Source organism: Anser cygnoides, chromosome 2, assembly GCF_040182565.1.
Source record: "Anser cygnoides isolate HZ-2024a breed goose chromosome 2, Taihu_goose_T2T_genome, whole genome shotgun sequence".
Lineage (NCBI taxonomy): Eukaryota > Metazoa > Chordata > Aves > Anseriformes > Anatidae > Anser > Anser cygnoides.
Window position 1 is genome coordinate 109,196,380 of NC_089874.1, and position 19,709 is coordinate 109,216,088.

At 42.1% G+C, this 19,709-nt stretch overlaps 1 protein-coding gene across 2 annotated transcripts in view; it reads right to left on the reverse strand.

The window, feature by feature from the left end:
• Window positions 1–19,709, reverse strand: part of RAB31 (RAB31, member RAS oncogene family) — a 63,711-nt gene that overhangs the window by 27,967 nt on the left and 16,035 nt on the right. For both annotated transcript variants that reach the window (XM_048077111.2, XM_048077112.2), the window contains exons 2-3: window positions 10,129–10,208; window positions 7,100–7,181 (exon numbers count right to left, since the gene is read on the reverse strand). In XM_048077111.2, coding sequence (XP_047933068.1) covers window positions 7,100–7,181; window positions 10,129–10,208 — 162 coding nt within the window. The remainder of the gene's footprint in view (window positions 1–7,099; window positions 7,182–10,128; window positions 10,209–19,709) is intronic.

The window sequence follows — 19,709 nt, forward strand, 5'->3', positions numbered from 1 at the left end:
CAAATTAATATAAAAATAAGAACTGCCACTCCTGCCTATTTATAAAGAGGCTAACAAATCCTGCTGAAGACAGCTTGGGTTCATTCAGTCTGCCAGGCACACCAGGGAACACTAATTCATGTCTGCAGCTCTTTGCACCATCCTGCAGTGCTACACCCCAGCACTGGCTCCCTGCCACACCAGGCTGTCTCCTCCAAACTCCACAGCCAAAAAGAAAAAAAAGAAAAAAATAGAAAACACCCACAACCCCCCTATTGGATTGTTTTTACCATACTGGACTGTAAGGAGCATCACTTGTTCTTGCTGCTGAAGGATTACAATTTTGCCTACACCTATAGCCGGGAAGGGTAAGGATGCACAGCACAAACAGAAGCAGACCAGTGCTCAGAGAGTATTGTACACCTCCGCACATCAAGAGCTGAATTCAGATAGTGTTTTCCACATGGTGCCTTGTCAAGTACCTGCAGGTGCACATCAGCACAAGACTTGCTTCCTGACTGCTGCAGTCATTCAGCTAGATTTCATTCTCATTTCTGAGAAGCTGCTCTCTGACTACATACGTAGCCTCTGAGCGGCCAAGACCAAACCCCTCGGCTACTCTCAAGGTGCATAGCACGAGCTCATTGCAGCGGTCTGTGCACCATTAACAGCACATATACTACAGCCTGGGAGCCTCTACTTGCCCAAGTCTAGGCATTTAATGCCTCTTTTTATCATCTTCAAGGCCTGGCTGCCAAAAAAAAAAATAAAAATACAGGGTGTGGAGAGAAGCAAAGGCAATAAACCAGAAGTGTCAAACAGATTATCCCGAAACATAAGCTTCTCACACAAGAAGCAGCAAAATTCCTGACATTCTCAGCTGGCAAAGAGTGAATGGAAAAATGTTATGCATGAATGCCACTATCAGATACGATTTAGCATTTTATAACCTTGAACAGTTTTTGCTGCCATGATTCAAGACTGTGATTCTAGTTCTAAGGAAGCTTTAAAATGTAAATGTTTTCTTATATCAGTGTTTCATGAAGGTCAGGAGGGGAAAAAAAAAAAAAAAAAAGGAAAGAAAAAGAAAAGATCAGTCAGATATCACTCCTATAAGGGTATATAGGAAATCTCGGGATTTGCAAGCTTAATAAGCCAGGAAAGATCTATTTGTCTCTGATCTTACATGTATTTTTGCTAGTTCAATTGATGAAGATTTATATAAGAGAATGAGCATTTTTCTCAAAAATGTAAGAATTCCTAAAGCACGGAGGTAAAAATGCCAACATTTTAAGATAATCTATTTCAAAATATCTTAAATAAGCAGAAAGCAAACCTTTGCAGCATCACAAAAATGACCTGTGCTGAGCCTTTCTGCAGTTTACAGTCACTAAACACACATGTAAAAAACACCACGCCTAAGCCATGGCTCAAACTACACATGCTGCAAGTTTGTTGAAGCTTAGAAAACATGTTGGCTTACAATGACTTACCTTGCTTTATGCTCACCCTAAAAACAGTAAAATAAACATATTCACTCCCTAGTTCCAATGCCACTTGTGCTCTCACGAACACACACTACCAAATCACCCGTTGACCTTCACAGCACACTGGCAGTAGCATCCGTGGGGATGTCCTTACATCATGTATAGGAAACAACTTCACAATGAGCCAGCAGTAGGCTACCATCACAATCACCCATATACAACTGTAGAGCAAAATTCAGACATCTTCACTGCAAAAGCAACTCAAGCCATTGATACATGCTGTTACCTCCTCTCAGGACAGTGTGATTTCAGTGGGAACTTATACAAGCTTAGTAATTATGTTGGCAAGGCACGATGTGCTAGTAACCATTGACCTGTTCTCATTTGAGACTGAGTCCACACAGACTGGATAGCTCCAGCACCGTGCTGAGTTACGTTTTGTTTTTGGAAAGAAATCATAGGATGTAGCCAGATATTACATGTGAACAAGTTTCTCATGGTTTTGTGGTACCAACAGCAAGGTACCCTGCCTCTTCTACCTGTTAAAGAGCAGAAATCCATTACTTCTGCTTAGGTCCAACATCTAATTTCCAGCTTAGCAGAAATGAGGAAAAAAGCCCTCCTATCAAGGAGCATTTACACACCTTGTGATACTGCGTTAGAATCACCAGAACAACTAATGTCACCCAGAAAAGAGGGGACTATGAAACGCTACTTATATCTTTGCCAATCTTTTCCTGAAAAATCATAGAATCATTAAGGCTGGAAAAGACCTCCAAGGTCATCTGGCCCAACCATCCCACAACCAACAATATTACCCACTAAACCGTATCCCTAAGTACCACATCAATGAACAGTTAAAGAAAAAAAAAAGAAGAAAAAAAAAAAAGAGTAAACTTAAAAAGGACAGAGATAAATTTTTCTGCCCTAGAAACATGGCCCTCAGGCTCCCTAAGTATTTGCTACAATATTCCTCAGCTGGCAAAATGGAAAGCTGGCAGCCACCCAAGGTATTCAGACAAAGCATTGCAATTAGAAGCTACTTAGGGCATCATGAACCAAAATATATGCTAATAAAAACATCATTAGCTAACTTGTGAAGAGATTGTTCTTAGGGAAGGGAGTCTTTGCTAACAATAACAAAATTGCCATGAATTTAAGTCCTGAAGTCCACAGCAACAATTTAAAGCTGATGGGGAAAAAATGTAAGATGGGAAGAAAGGGATATTTGAAAAACAGGCTGGGTGGAGGGAAGGTGACAGTCTGAAAAACAGAATAAAGTGAGCTCATCTGAAAACAAACCAACATCACACAACTGGGTCTGCAGAGACCAGTATCTAGACACAGAAAAGCAGAGGGATTTTGTTAAGCATACTGCCAGTTTAATGCTTTGCCTACCCAAGAAAGGCAAAAGAGGAAACAAGATAAAAGGATTAACAAGCTTTCTCTTTTTGTCATCAACTACAACGTGTGTTCTCCACAGTGAACGCTGCCGGAAAGCCATGTCCCCCTCCCCAGCTCTCCTCCAGGAAGCATGCAGAGCATTCTCTGCCACCAACACTGCGATAGAAATGCTTTTCATCTCCATTTTCTGCTGCATTGTTGTCATTGTGCAGAAGTGACAGCTGTTTATTATCTCCCATAAAATGGCAATTTTAGTTACTTCTTGGCTCTGCCTACAATTCCAAGTCTCCTGACACAAAAGAAATGAAAATATTGTATCTAATATCCACGCCAATCAGAAGTTATCTGCTCTCCACAACCAAGCTCTGGCTGGCTGGTCTGTATATTCAATTTCTTCAGTAAACCCAGGTGTTACTACAAGCTTTCAAAACCAATAACAACCAACATTTCCAAAGGCTTGACAAGCTACAAGTGGGTATCTGAAAGTTGATTTAATGCCTCAAGGGGGTGCTGAGTGCTTCCAGCTTGCTTTTCTTTCGCCTTTGCTTCCTCAGCACCCTGTGTGTGACTCTTTTCAGAAAGAGTCCCATGAATTTCCAGGTTCTCTCAGCTTGTTGAGGGGGACCAGGAGGCATACAGCATGCAGCTGGCACAGCGGGGGAAGTACAGGGTCCCCCAGCTCCAGAATAAGCACATGCGTGTCCCCTGCGTGGCCTGGCTTTTAGAAGAACAAAGCTAAATTAACCCAATGTTGAAAGAGCAGGAAGCCCTAAAAAGAGTTATCAGCATTATTGACAACAGAAGCATTGACAAAACTCCCAGACTTTATCACTGGAACATAAAGACTCAACAAAACGAAAGAGAACAAGGAAAGGACAACAACATTTGTTAGTCTGCTTACAAATGTATTCTAAGTTGTATTTCTCAAAGCAGAAACATCATTTAGAATACATTTGTTAACACACTACGAAAACAGCAATAGGCCCAAAGTTTGGGGGTAGGTTGGAAGCTTTGGGTCATCACTGTTGTTCAGAGGATAACTAGAAAGAAATCACGCTTTCTTGAAGAGCGGATCAGAAGGAGCAACATGATGAAGATAAAACAACAAGAGTCCCAAATAGAAATTAATATCAATAAGCTACTGAGAAGAACGATGTGTTTACCCGTAAAACGGGGATATTCCAGGACAGAGAACCACCTAGACCTCATCTTGGGAAACTCAGCTGACTTGGTAGATAGTGTTCAACAATCATCAACATCATTTATCACCCTGTATTTCAAGAGTCCAAAGGACTGGGAATGCATTGTGGAAATACAGAAGAAAAAGATCCCTAGGCCCTCTTCAGGTCCCTGGCCTAAAGATGTTATAATTCATTATTACACATGAAAACCATTAACATAACTTATCTGTAACAGATTCTGAGCAATTTAACTATATTTGTGGTTGCCACTGCTCATCACTGTTCGAAAAAGGAAAGGAAAACAGATGTTTGGAAAATGATGAGCTTTAAAAAAGGTTGGGGACGGGGACATAAAGGACTAAATGGGAAGGACAGATTTTGTATCCAAGAGTCAAAACTCAGTCACAGATTTCCTGCCTCAAGTGAGGTATCATTCAGCTTCATTAATACAAAATATTAATATTCACCTACTTTAAAAAGCTAATACTCCTAACATGCTTTGAGAGTCTTAAGATTATGTGGTAAAATAGATTCATACTTCTACCTACATCTCAAGAACAGAGTTCTATATAAAGTACATAACATGATGGGTGAGCAATTAGCTGATGGACTGGGCTCAAAGAGTTATAGCAAATGGGGTGACATTAGGCTGGTGGCCAGTCACTAATGGGGTTCCACAGGGCTCCATTTCAGGGCCAGTTCTCTGTGATGTTTTTATAAATTATCTGGACGCAGGACTCAAGTGCATGCTAAGTAAGTTTGCAAATGACACTAAGTTAGGAGGAGCTGTTGACTCCCTCAGGGACAGAGAGGCCTTGCAGAGAGACCTCGACAAAATAGAAGCTGGGCAATCACCAACAATATGAAGTTCAACAAGAGCAAGTGCCGCATTCTGCACCTGTGATGGGGCAACCATGGCTGCATGTACAGACCCTGGAGAGCAGCCACAAAGAAAGCAATCTGGGGGTTTTTTTTGACAAAAAGTTGAACACAAGCCAGCAGTGTGCCCTGGCAGCCAGAAGGGCCAACCATGTCCTGGGGTGCATCAGACACGGCATGGGAACGATTGTCCCACTCTGCTCTGCGCTGGTGCGGCCTCACCTCAAGTGCTGTGTGCAGTTTTGGGTGACACAATGTCAGAAGGACATAAAACTATTAGAGAGTGTCCAAAGGAGGGCTACAAATATGGTGAAGGGTCTGGAGGGGAAGACGTATGAGGAGCGGCTGAGGCCCCTTGGTTTGCTCGGCCCAGAGCAGAGCAGGCTGAGGGGAGGCCTCATGGCGGCCTGCAGCTCCCTCACGAGGGGAGCGGAGGGGCAGGCGCTGAGCTCTGCTCTCTGGGGACAGCGACAGGACCCGAGGGAACGGCATGGGGCTGGGACAGGGGAGGGTCAGGCTGGGGGTTAGGGAAAGGTTCTGCACCCAGAGGGTGGTCGGGCACTGGGACAGGCTCCCCATGGCAGGGGTCACAGCACCGAGCCTGCCGGAGTTGAAGAGGTGTTTGGACAGCACTCTCAGACATATGATTTAGTTTTTAGTTAGTCTTGCGTGTAGTCAGGAGTTGGATGATGATCCATGTGGGTCCCTTCCAACTTTGGATATTCTGTGATTCTATGATTGTGTGCCAAAGAGCTACAAAGGGAAAAACAAAACAAAACAAAACAAAAACAATCAAAAAAAAAAACAGAGTGGGGCAGTGGAGAGAGGAAGGAGAAAGAATAAGCAAGGAGAAGCAAACCATGGGAAAGAAAGCTGAACCTTTGCTATCTCTGACCAACTGAAACTCCACATGCAATCTTGCAGTACCTTCTTCAGCTCCAGGCCATTCAGAAATGGAACAAACATGGTTCAAGGGAAGGGATGATGCCGTATTTCATGAATGTTTTTAAATATCCCTGTTCCCATCATAAATAACACACCAAATTGCTAAGAGTCAACAGATTTCAGAAGGCCCGCTTTACGTCACGCTGCACATTGTAAAGAAAAGCATGAGTATTTCCTGCACTTGACAGCAAAATTCTTTATTGTCTGCAATTCACACGCAAGGTTTGGAGAACACAGCAGGATGCAGCAGGACAGACACTGAAGTCTGTATAAGCACCTAATTTTACCCCACCCTACCATGAGCATAGCTGCATTTTTCTAAGAATAGGAACACTATGTAATTTCACAGCAAGTTTTAATGACACTTTAAAACATGTGCATGAATTTTTCCATTTCTTTTAAATTTCTCAACATAAATGTAGGCACAGATTAAGAGAACTCTACAGTCAGCCTGTTCCAGAATACCACTGCCATTAAGCCTATTAAAAGAAACAAATGACCAAACAGGCATATATACAATCAATATGAAAGATTGCCCATCATTTCCATTATGGCTTTTTTGAAAAGCCAAAGGAAAAGCTATTTAATTTGAGCAATTCACTCAACCCACTTGGGGAAAATTAAGAAAAAATAAATAAAATCAAGACACAAACCCTACATGGTTCAGGTTGCCAGTGCTAATTTCAAAACCAACACCAGCAGACAGCCTGTGCCTACATTCAATATCCCAGCTCAGGACAGCCTTGGAGTCACCACCAGCTTAGCCAAGTGATTTCCAGTGTAAATGAAAGCTGCCACATATAAGTCTGAAGAAACAACAGAAGAATTGCCCAGCCTTCAGGCACATCAAGCTGTGGCAAGGAAAGTAGCCAACAACTCATGCAGCTGCCCTTAGTGATCACGGTGTGGGCACAGGTAACGTCTGCAGGCTGAGGCACAGCTCCATCATGAAACCAGAGCTGAAATCCACAGCCAGCTTTCCTTTTAGGTCAGTTGTACTGTCAGCCTGCTTCTGCATTTTCTCCAGCTGAGAAATGGGAACCTGTTTAACAGTGACTGCCAACCACCTACTTCACAGAACCTTACAAAAAAATTCAGCAGATTTACACTTGCAAAGTCTTCTTAAGATGAAAAAAGGTTGTGTTGTTTTTTTTTTTTTTAAAGTGAGCAAATGCATTATAAGAGACCAAGATAACAAAAATGTACTGCACAGTAAATACTCACCCGCTCCTGACCAGCTGTATCCCAGATCAGAAATTTATGAAGCTCATTCCCACAAGGCACAGTTTTAGTCATGAAGGATGCTCTGAAAAGAAGAGTAGGGGGATCTCATTTATGGTTAAAAGAAGGAAGCAGCATAAATTCTTTACATGAGTGACATTGAATAAAAAATACCTACAGATCTTAGCCAGTTCTGCTGGAATAGACTACGTGTAGGGAGCCACCAAAACTTTGATAAAATGCCTACAAAAAGAGAAAAGCCTCTGTGGTTCAGAGGGCTCATGAGCACAGGAATGCAAACACTCCTGCCACTCACACTCTGATGCTGCTGCCACCTGTCTCCATCTTCTTGGTGATGCAGACCTGAGAATATGTCAGTCAGCATCATGCCGGGCAACAAATGCATGAATTTTCAATTAAATCTAGGAGGATGGTCACGAGCATTTGATCAGTAGGGAACAGACAAGTCACCTGCTGAAATGCACAGAGTAAATCAATTAAAATAAAGTTCTTCCCCCTCTCAACCCAGATGAAGAAATCTTTGTCACTTCTTTTATTTTTTGTAGGAAATGTGATTTGCCTATGGTTTCATAGTGTGACTTTTCTTCTATTAGGAAATAATTTTTTAGGCTTTTTCTACATTAGAGCATTTGAACTGAAAGCTGACTAGGAGAAACTGCCAAACTCTGGTAGATTTTTTCCCTCATGCTATCTGGACACTGCTGCGCAATTTCTGCTGCAAAAACTTTTTTCCCAGCTCATAAAGATGCATTTGATACAGTGCACTGTCATTACAAAAGCACCAAATTATATCAAGGACATATGACTGATCAAAACATCTCCCGAGAATGATATACAAGAGTTCTCCTCTACAGCCATCTGCAAATTGTATGGATTTAACAATGCTGCACTGCATACAAAAATATTAAGTAAGGCAAGCAAACGAATAAATAAAAAGTAGCATTTTCTTTGGTTATTTTCAGGGTGTGTGCCTTCAGCTGTCGTTCTTCTACTCCAAGTATTAAGCAACACTTCACAGTTCCAAAAACAGGAACTTCAGAGCCTCAGCAGCTACTGTAGATTTCAAGGACTGTATATTTAAAACTTTTGATTAATTCTGAAAAAATAATGACAACAAAAAACTTATCGACATAGTCATCCTACACAGACAAGTACTATCATCTGCATGCAAACTAGCCTTCACAATTTAATCCTCAAATAGAAAAATATTTTTCCTCTGTTATCACAATTGTGAAAATTAAAGGATTTTTTCCCCATTTGAGCAGAAGACATTTACTAGGCAACAACAACTACTTGGGGAAAAACGCTGATGATGACACAGAAGTGAAGAACCACTCGAGTTTCCATCAATTTCTTCACTGCCAACAAGTGTCCTTCAGTCAGTAATGTTACTCATTATGTGCTTGCTTGGTTCCCTTCTCTCTGCCCATTTTTCTCTATTCATTACAAGTGGGAGTCCAATATTGCCCTGGAATTTCAAAAAGTTCCTCTGCATTCAAAAGCAGAGGTTTGAAAGAAATCTTCCAGCCCTCCAAACACCTCTCAAAAAAATTACCCATCTTTCACAGAAGATTTAAAACAGCTATAACACACAAGAAAGATCAGCCTTTCCACCCAAGTTACTCCTTTGTGAACAGACATATTCAATTCCTCTCCCATAAAAGATCAAGAATTTTCAAATTTTTCCAGGTAATGCTGGACTTGGCAGATTTGTCCCTAGGATATTAAATGAAAAAAATTTGGAATTAAAATGAGCTACAGGACTAATATGCTTCTGATGGTCTGAAATGCAAAAGCCTGTCAGTTTTTATAAAGAGCAGGTGTTAATTATACTCTGTTTAAATTGCATTATCATGTCTTTTTCAAAACAGGGACAATGTGACATCCTAAACCCAGATGAAAGCACATCCACACCTGGGAACAGGCACTGTCAATATCATGGTCCAGCCTGACAGCATGCACAACTTAGGAACATTATGGGTTCCCCATCATTCTTCTGTCACCACTCAGCCATGGGATGTCCTGGTCATTGTGCAGATCATAGCCTGTTTGGGTTGTTAAGCTCCAAGGATTAGATTTGATACCTCATTGACCCCTGGGAACTAAAGTAATTTTAATCCTAAACTCTTATGATCAAAGCATCATCTCCCATGGGAAGTTCTTGATGAGTAAGAGACCTAAGATGGGTATAAGACAGGTGAAGAAAAATGTGATAAATTAAAAAGAGAACAGTAGAAAAATGATTCATAGGATTATTTAGGTGTTATGGGCTCACTAGGAACTTGCAGGGGAAAAATATAAACAATTATGAGGTTCTTTTTCTGTTCCTTTGTGTTCTTGGAAATCTGAAGTATCTCTACGTTTACACAAACACAAAAAATATCAGTTTAGCCTCAAGTCCTATTTCTGTGAAAACCAAAGCAAGTAGCCTTTACTTACAGAGATTTCCCAATTGTTCTGCTGCATGGAAAGTAAACAATAGTACATGTAGCGTTCACCCATTGTCAGCTCATATACATAGAGGCTCTCTCTATATGAAAATATAGAGAGAGAGAGACGTATATGTCTATAACAAACATTTTACCATATTATACCATACACTGGACCATGCAAAGGGTGAAAGGAACAACATCTGGAAGCCATGGCCATGCCCAACACAGGTCAGTAGAGGTCCTGGGCAGCTCCAGCAAATAGGTGATTTCAAGAGACATCACTCACGTGAGAAACAAGGCACAGCTCTGACAGCCTCTCCATCAGAGAGCACATGGCCATAAAGTAAGTTGCAGCCCACTTTGTGTTCCCAGAACAGGGAGAGCAGAGCAGAGCTGGTTTGGGCAGCCCCAGGCTCTCTAAGCAGGTAACACAAGCAGAAAGCCATTCAAGGGGACTAAAGGGTTCAGTGAGATTGGCAAAAATGCAGTGTTCAGAGCCTCAAAAGTAAGGAGAAGAGAAAGTAGCTCAGCTGAGGGCAGTGTCTATATAAGAAAAGTGATATTATGCAGGGTACTTACCCAATAGTAGGACTAATATTGTGATCAAAGTGGTCCTGGACGAATCGACAAACAATGCTCGATTTCCCAACCCCGGTATCCTGAAATGAAGGAAAAGCATGACAGTGAACTCAGGAGACCTTAGTTATCTGTATTTTACCTGAAGAAATAGTCAGATATTTTCCGTGACATTATTTTTTTTTCTAGTGGCAAGTGGGGCAGGTGAAATAGTTCAACAGAAAAGATAGTGTCAGAATTATGAAAGGTTCTCCCCATTCCTCATCCCAAGACTTCTTTCTCTTGAAGCCTTGTATTTTTGGGGTGCATTTATATTCCTGTTGGAAGGAGTGCAGTACTTCAAGCACAGCCATTTACTGCTGCATTTAGATGCACTTTCAAACACAGGGTGCATTACCCAGCAAAACCATGTGCCAGAGAATAATTTCATTCAGGCCTGTTGAGGTATTCAGGTATTTTTGAAAAGGCAGGAATCCAAAGGGCCGAATCCCCTGAGACGTGCAGCTACCCCTGTGCCAGCTGTGCTGCTGGACTGGGGTGGAGCAGCGCTGCTTTAAACGCGACACAGCCTGCTCTCCACGCTGAGATGCAGAAGGCTGCTTCGCCTTGCACTTATTTCCCCACCACAATCAATAAGGAAAGATAAGAGCAGTGCAACACTGAAATCAAATGCAGAATCCCTCCCAGACAAGGGGTACGATGGGGAGAGGAGGAAGGGAAGAAAGCTTGACATTACTCAGAATTACTATTTTAGGCATTTAAGGTATGAGCAACTTCCCCCAAAGCAGCATTTTTCATGTTCCCTCTGTTATCCTGAGAAGCTTTGTATGTTAGGTAGCAGAATATAAATACAGAGAATTACAAAGGAAGGGGAATAGCAATATCACTGTGTCTCCCAGAGAAATGCAAAGAGCCTTCTTAGAGACTAAAAAAAAGGATGCCAGGAAATCGATCCTGACCTTTCCGAGACATCAGCGATGACTGCCCAGGGCCCAATCCAAGTCATTAAAAAGTCTGTGGAAAGCTTTCTATTAATTTCATTGGAACTAATTGCAGAAACTCACGTAACATCCATTTGTTTCTGCACTTTAAGACATTTGAGTAACTTACACAAATGTATCAGAAATTGCCAAGACAAGACAGCAGTTTGACAGTACTACATAACTACATTTAAAAAGAAAAAAGCCTTTGCCTCTCCCGTAATCAATTTTGTCATTTTTATCTTTTTTTCAAATATGAAAGAAAAAGGATGCCAGTATTTAATTTCCTTCCTGTGTTTAAATGAAACAATAACACCACTGCAAGAAATCTTTATATACTGCGCTTATTAGAAAACCATCATTTCAACTCTCATATTTAATTCAAAGCTGTCCTTAGTCAGCTTAAAAGCCACAATAAATGCTCATGCTACACAGACAGTTGTTTATCTACTGTGTTCAATCGATCGAAAAAAAAAAAGATCAAAGAGAAGTAAGTGTTTAAAACCAGCTCTGTAGCCTTTGATCAATAGCAGCAACACATCCTATTGCTTTTCCCAAATTTTGCCTTCATTATCAATTCCAGCTGACATTTCTGTATAATTACTAGACCAGGATAGCACAACACATTTTAAAAAAGACAATTCTCTGTGCTGAAACTGAGAATCTAATTATTATTCTGGATTTAAAATGCTGTGGGGAAAAAAAAAAAAAAAAGGAAAGAAAAAAAAAAGAACTACCACCCACTGAATGTGAGGAATTGAGGAATTATGTTTCCTTCTTGTGGGGACGTAGTTTCTGCCACTGCATTCGAAACTAGATATTGCTTCGTGTGACCTGATGGTACTTTAGTTTCGTGTACTTTTTTTCTGCTCCCTTGATGGGTCACTAAGAAGGGCAACTGCAATTACATCTCTTAAGCAAGAGGAACCCAGTCACCAGCAGGGACGTGACATCCACATGCACGGATTAAAGCCCAGCTCATTTAACGGAAACTCCTGCGTCTTCGACTTCCAGTTCATGACTCCTGCTATCATTTCATGCTAACGTTAACTAAACTGCAGAAGTTTCTCTTTCGCTCACATCTCTCGCAATGAGCGCAGCAAAAGTCAAGCACATGCCAGCCATGTTGTTAGCCCTCAAATACCTTACAGGCATCCTCAAGAGTTTGCTGCTGTGGTTGCTTTGACTAAAGAGAGGCCAAAATTTACCCTTGGTCTAACTCCAGTGAAACCAGTGGACCTGGACCACCAGTGAAGCCAGCCTACACTTTCCAGGAGCAGTCAGTTTATGGCACGAAGGGGTTCAGCCGAAAAAGCCCTCCCATCTCATTGCCTCAAGGGTCTGAACGGCCAGCTACCCGAGCATCATTAGAGCCCAGAGGGGAAGGGAATGAAACAGAAAAACCTTCCTACTTTAGGCAATGAGTGTCATTCTACTGCTGAATTTAAAGCTGCGCAGACAACTTTCAGTTTGCAGTACCGTGCCCACAGGCATCAGGTAAAACACCCACCTGCCCGAAAGCAAAGCAAAGCATGGTGCGTGGACGTTATGCAACAACCTGAAAACTTCGTAGAAATCTTTTACTGCTAGTCGGACCTTAAATTTTGCTGACAATAGGGAACGACTTTCCAAGTAGCTCTTACAAAAATGAAAGCAAGCATGGTTGCTTCAAAGAAGTAGAAACGTCATTCACTTCTCAGCAATGCATTCAATTTAACCTCCTCACTACAATATGCAAAGCGTTCCTGCTACCACCTGCTTTGTTCTTTGCTACATGGTCTTTCCCTACATATATCCATTTTTCTAAAATGTGATGAGGATGATCATCCTTGTTTTGTTTCTTTTTCTTCAAAGGATTATAACAGACCTGTCAAGCCACATGCCTTGCTAACACTCATACTTGTGGATGACTTCTTTTTTCAGTTCTCAAAGTTCTGATGTTCACCAGCTTTTACATCCTTTAATCTGGTTCTTTTGTTTCACTCCACTGGTATACATATAACATCAAACACACATCAAGGAATAAAATTTTGGCCTATACAAAAGGTCACAGCAGTACTGAGCTGAGTGGATTTGACAAGCTACAGAAACTGGGAATACGTCCTGAGGGATTATGTCACACTTTAAGGAACAGATCCTGTCATTTTTCTGAAGAATCCTGATCCATGGGAAATCCGATCCAAGGGTGTCAGCACTATATAATGCACATGTCATGATGGGGAGCATACCACCCCATGGAAGGAACAGCAAGCAAGGAATATGTCTGTAATGACGACTCTGAGCCAAGAGTCCTGATCCCGGTGCATTAGCAGTGACTGAGGCAGGCATACGCAGTCATTTGCATTGTCAGAAGAACAGTTGGATGAGTCACTCATGGGACCAACTGCATGTTTGCTTTTTTCCTTTCTTCTTCACAAGCCTCATAGCACATTTACGAAATTTCAGTTATAAACTGCATTGTACTGAGACGAGCCAAAGGGGTGGGGAGGAAGGAGAGGAGTAGAAATGTAATCCACGGTAAGCAAACCGCTGTTAGTTCACCAAAGTGGCCACAACTTCAGAATCTCCCCCGGTCTGCAAAATGGATGTGAAAATCTGAAGCGGCACCAGATGGTTCTGATAAATACAAGGACCCAGCACAAGCATGACCGGTTCTTGATTTTTTTGCTCCATAAACCTGAAAACACATTCTCTACTCCTCTGAAATCCTTTAACCACAGATTGCGGCAGGAGGATTTTAAGAGCGCCAGAGCAGAGAGCAACATGCCACAAAGCTCGGTGCTTCCACCCACACTCCTGCTCACAGAGAACCACCCCATTTGGCTCTTCTCTGCTCCCATTACTGTAAAGAAGATGAGGCTACATTTCAAGCCAGCAGAATTACAGGATGCTGGCAACTAATCTGCAGGCAAACAACAACCGAGATGCTGATTTCTTCTGGCTGATCCACAGCAGCACACGAAAAAAAAAAAAAAAAGTTAAAATATGAGCCATATATATTAAAAAAGAAAAGCATTTTCATGTTACAAATAGGCAGTGGGTATATTCCTCTATCCACTGTTCCAGATGTGTGCATTCTGGCAGGGCAGAAAAAAAAAAAGAATTAAAAAAAAAAACAGGAAAAATTAGCTCTTTAATTAAATATGGATGTCTTGTTTATACCTTTGCACCACCGTAGGACTCAGTCCTTGAAGCACTTTTCCACGTGGAATGGAGCTATACAATTCCTTAAACACATCCTTGATTAGGGCCTTATTCTTTAGCCCAGATATGTAACAGCTTTTAATAGATTCAGATGGGTCAAGCCCTATTGTGCTGAGCAAACTAAATTCTTCATGTAAATTCTTTCCACATCTGAAACAGAATAAATGGCGAATTCACAAAAAAAAATCCATGCATTCTGTGACTGATGACTAAACAGTAGTCCTATAATTATGCATACTGCTGCAACAGCTATTTTATTCTTGACAGCACAGAATCCTTCCGTGCCATGTTAACACACAGGGCTTTTTAATATATGTAAAATTAGATAAACCGTGCAAAAAATCTTTTATGAGCCTAAGATTTTGGAAATGCAAATAGAACAAGAATACTATACGGTATTTCACATGAGGAAATGGCATGCTAAAAACAAATATACTGCAGAAACTGCCTTCTGTCCTCTACTTGCAAAGTAAGAAGAAAGAAAAAAGAACATCTGGTTTGTAATCACTACAGATCTCATGACTAACTTCCCATTTCAGCTTTAAAAGAGGGTTCAGATACCCTGGCGACGGGTGCCATAAAAATCTGCACTGAGAAGTAAAGGAGAACTGATCTCTACAAAATACCGATCAAACACATGGCTCCTTTGGAGGGATGGAAGTTTTCCCATCAATTCAGACAAATCCAGGATTCAATCCAGGGTATTTCAATTTGTATAAATTGAAAATGTCTGCCCTTACAAAGCGTTTTTTGGTAATAACTAAGATTCATTCAGACGTGGTCTAGAGGCAGATGTCTCATTAGAGCTGGCAGGGTTTAACATGAGTTCTTGCATATCGCAAGAAGAATGACCATATCCTAACAACCTGCAAGGTATTAATACTAAGTGCTCAGAAAAAAAAAAAAAAAGGCAAGTAAAGCATACGTTATTTTTCAACAGTAACGTTAGAAACTTTTGAAAGCCAAAACTCTTTAACCTTTTCTGTAAGCAGGAAGACTTGAAGCATGCCCCAAGTGGCTCCTACTGCACTTGGCGTGACTGCCCCTACACCTCGCACGGGAACACATCTGCCCTTCAGAGCTAGTTGCTGCCGAAGCTCTCCAAAAGCTCCCCACACTGATGAAAAGCCAGGCTGCAGGCAGAGGGCAATACCAGCAAGCTGTTGAGGTGCACTAAGTGCATGCACCATAAACAGCCACGGTCAAATAAGGCCACTAAGGGTCTTGTCAGTGTACCTTCCAGTGAGGTAATGCTGCCTTGTGACATCTTACAGACACAGAGAGGAGGGGAAGGGGAAAGAAATAAAAAAAAAAAAAAAAAAAAGGACAGATCAACATACAGAATAAGGATACAGTCAAAAAGCAGTATACTGCTCTCATGGAAGAGGATTTGCTCAGAGACGAAGCTAGCTGCTCCTTATTATTGGAATAAAGAACAATTCCTGGCTCCCAGTCACATATTCATGCCAATGGACAAGTTTCTTGGCCGGTTTCTTACTAACTGAAAATAACAGAGAAGCCAGTTTATGCTCAAGATTTCCCATTAAATTCTCCCTTTTTGTTACATGCTGACCTGACTCCTGCCAGCACCACAACAGATAGCAAGGAGAGGCCCTTGCTTTGCTGACTGCAGAACTACCAGTGTTGAAGTAATTAGGATGTACAGATGAGAACACTTAAATTGGTATGAAGTTGTCAAAAAAGAGAAAACTGTCCTTTATCATCAGTATATTTAATATTTTTAACACAAAAGAAGGCGCTTAAAATCTCTGCAGCTGGCCAGGCAATTCTGAAGTAGAGAGATATGTTTTAAATTTTAGGGAAAGAAAAACGATCAATGAGTCTTAAAAAAAAAAAAAAAAAAAGGCAGAGACCTTTCATTTTAGTAGCTCTCCATACTGCAGCTGGTTTGGACTTGGCAGTTCAGCCTCTGCACATTAAAATAGCCGCTCTTTCCACTGTCAGAATTGGCCATGATTTAGTTTTTGATTTACAGCTGAATCCCCCTGGCCCGTTCCCATTATCCACAGCAGGACTTTGATGGAATTTGAAAATTCGCAGCAGCGTAATCACCTCGCAGTGCTGCTGGATGGCTGGCATTTTATTAGCTATCATCAAACAAATTGCTGGGCCTGCACGATCAAGTATTGGCAGGCTTCTGCAGAAATGTATGCTCAGCTCTGGTCAAGCCTGGTATCTCGGAGGAATGTTGCTCCTCATGCAACGTCTGGCTTGCAGCACTGAGATATGCAGCCTGCATCTTCGCTGCTTGCAGAGATGCTAGCCCTTAACCCACAGGCATGTGGTATGGCTGAGGACAGGAATATTGCTGTCTTTTAAACTCCAACGAAAGGTAAAAAAATCCATGAGCTGAGCAAAAACAAACAAACAAACAAAGCTTTGCTATTTGCAGCCTGCTTTATAGTGCTGTGTGCCTGCCATTAGCATTTCAGTCATTACTCAGAAGATCAGATGCAAGCAGCATTGCAATATTTTCCATGTCTTACTAATCCAGTTACAGCTGCTCTGGAAGGCTGTGGCAGGCAGCTTGAAGAGCATCTGAAACCGGCTTCGGGTTTTTATTGACTGGATGAACATACAAGGAAGAGTTATGCACAACAGATTCCTGATCACAGTTTCCAGGGGCAGTATTCGAATCCAAGAACCATCCTACCCAGTAAACTTCTGCTTGCCTTAAACATACCCTCTGTCCTTCCCTCTATTTGGGTATCGCTTACTTGTCTGAAGACGCTGCAGTAAGGAGAAATAATATCTTTCAGGAGACCCGGGTTCAGAGACACCCCTGGGACTGAACTGAACCTGCCAAGCGTCGGGCTTGCCCCAGCAAAAACGCAGGCACTCGCTGAGGGGTGGTGTCTAGGAAGAAGTGCAAATAGCTTCTTGCTGGATTCAGTTTTTCCATCTGCAAGACGTATCAAGTGAGCAAACCCCACCACTGCATAAGCACATAGATGAAAATGCAAGAGCAGCCCTCAGACTGACACACTGGCTCCCAGCTGCTTCGGGAACATGGAACTGCCTGTGACTGTAGGCTGAGCCAGAGGAAAGCGGGCTGAGGTGTCCTGATGCCTTGCTTCCGTGGTCCAAAGGACACGCACCTCATTCTGGCCACAAATAGTTTTCGTGAATTCTAATTTTCTGTACATCTCTGTATGGTAAGAAATAGGTTATTTCCACGATGAGCAATCTGATCCTCAGGGAAGACCCTTTTCCTGTTGATTTGCTGGGAGCCGCCTACCAGAGCTCAGCGCTGGGCTGTGGGTGCCCTGCTGCCCAAAGCAGCAGCATGGTTTTTCAGCCCTGGATCCGAGGCTTGTGCTTCTCCCCTCACTCCGCTCACCACCTTTAATTGACTTTATTTGTTACCTCGGGTACTCTGAAGGACTTGCACAAGCCCGGCAATGTGCCTCTGCAACAAGAGCTCCAAGCAACACCAGACAATTTTACGCCACCAGTGGCATACTGGACACTCTGCAAAGGTCCGGGGAATACTTGGTCACAAAGCAAATTCTCGAAGGGAAGAACCGGAAGCAGAGTTGGCCCCTGGGACCATCAATGTGCTATCGTGCATTTCCCAGAATGAAAGGTGTTTGCCAAATGAACAGGAACATGACTGCTGAGTACTGGAGGGGAGCTCCTTGGGATCCATCCCAGCACAAACACCCCAATCTCGATGCAACTGGGTTTGTAGGGGCAGGGTTATTCTGCAGCTTCTCATTGTTTCAGTACAAAACACCACAGCTCTTTTGGTCATTTGTCAAGAACGTCCCTGTTTGCATTTCTGTTTCTCATACACTCTTCTCTAAACTCATTATACGAACTAATATCGGTCTCTTAAGTAAGTGGGTATATTACTCCCATGAAGTTAAGATGGTCTGTGTCAATTCTCCCACAGCAAAAACTACTCCTAGTCATCATTTTTAATTGCTAGTGTAATTTCAGGCCCATGCTGGTGTTGTGGAGCATGAAATAGCTGCAGAGTAAGGCTTTATCCTCTGGTGTGCATTAGAATTAGATCAATTCCAACTCCCTCTACAGATAGAAAATGCACTGCTTGTTCTCAGAGATGCTTTTCTGCTCCAACCAGGTCGGTCTTGTTATACTACGGCACAATCCTTCCTCCTAGTGTTGCAAGGACTGTGTTTGGCACTGGAACTTTTGGCTCTGCTGGTCTCAACTCACCAGCTATTAAATGAAAATAGTAATGACTCGATTTTACCTTGTAACTGCATTATGAGCATTTCAATCTGTGATAGTTCCAAAGTGTTCAGATGCTACAGTGACAAAGAGCCACCAAAGTGCCTCAAGAGATAGCCAAGTGCTAAGTGAGTTTGTTTGGTATTTTTATGCACCCTCACTACCACCTGTATACCCTAATAAGCATTTTAAAACAGAAAAGTATCTGCTGGCCAGGCCTTAATGCTATCTGATCTCTGAGTCTATAATGTACCATCTGATCCCTTCTCTCTATTTGTTTTCCTTTTGCCCACATTGATCAGTAAAATGCTTACAGCGACTGCCAATTCTGCTTTGCCTCAAAGCTGGATGTCCCTACGGTCCTATCCACCTCTCCCGTTCCCCCTCAGCCATCATAGCAAAACATCTGCTGCCAGGTTTTGGCTCCCTTACCAATGTGATTATTCAGCATGTGGTTTCCTTTCACATGCATCCTGCACACATCCTACTGTGGAATTAAACTCGAGCATAGACAGCTCCTCTGCTATCTGCTTTACCAGGAGCCAGCCAAAAGCTGTCCTACTTGTTCTGCCATTTTGCAGATTTTCTCTGGAAGCTAAAAACTTGCTATATATTCACTGTGACAGTTTCTTGCAATTGCTCTCCACCAGGTCCTAGCTCGGTAATCTTCTAGAAACAGAAAACCCTAATGCCTGAGTTTCAAATACACCTTCTTTAATATTTTGCCGCATCCTTTTCCTTTCTCATAAAGGAAAAAAAAAAGTATTTCCAACCTTCCCCACCCCTGGACTGCAATATTAAGATCTCTCCATCTATCTACTTTTATCAGAGATGTGCCCGGAGACCCCAAACAATATCATGGCTGGCCTCACTAAACTAGAAAGTACAAAAGCAAACATAGACAGCCAAGAACATTTTGTCATCCTGTCAAAGTGATGTGCTTGGCCAGAGAGGAGAGAGACTGAAGAGCAGCTAATGTCTATATAGGAGTTAATTGTACCAATAAATTCACTTTCGTAGGAGCATTCATATGCAAAGGTATGAATGCTCCTACAAAAGTGAATTTATTGTTGGAGCGGGTCCAAAGGAGAGCCACGAAGATGACCTGAAGGCTGGAGCACCTCTCCTGTGAAGAGAGGCTGAGAGGGTTGGGGTTGTTCAGCCTGGAAAAGAGAAGTCTCA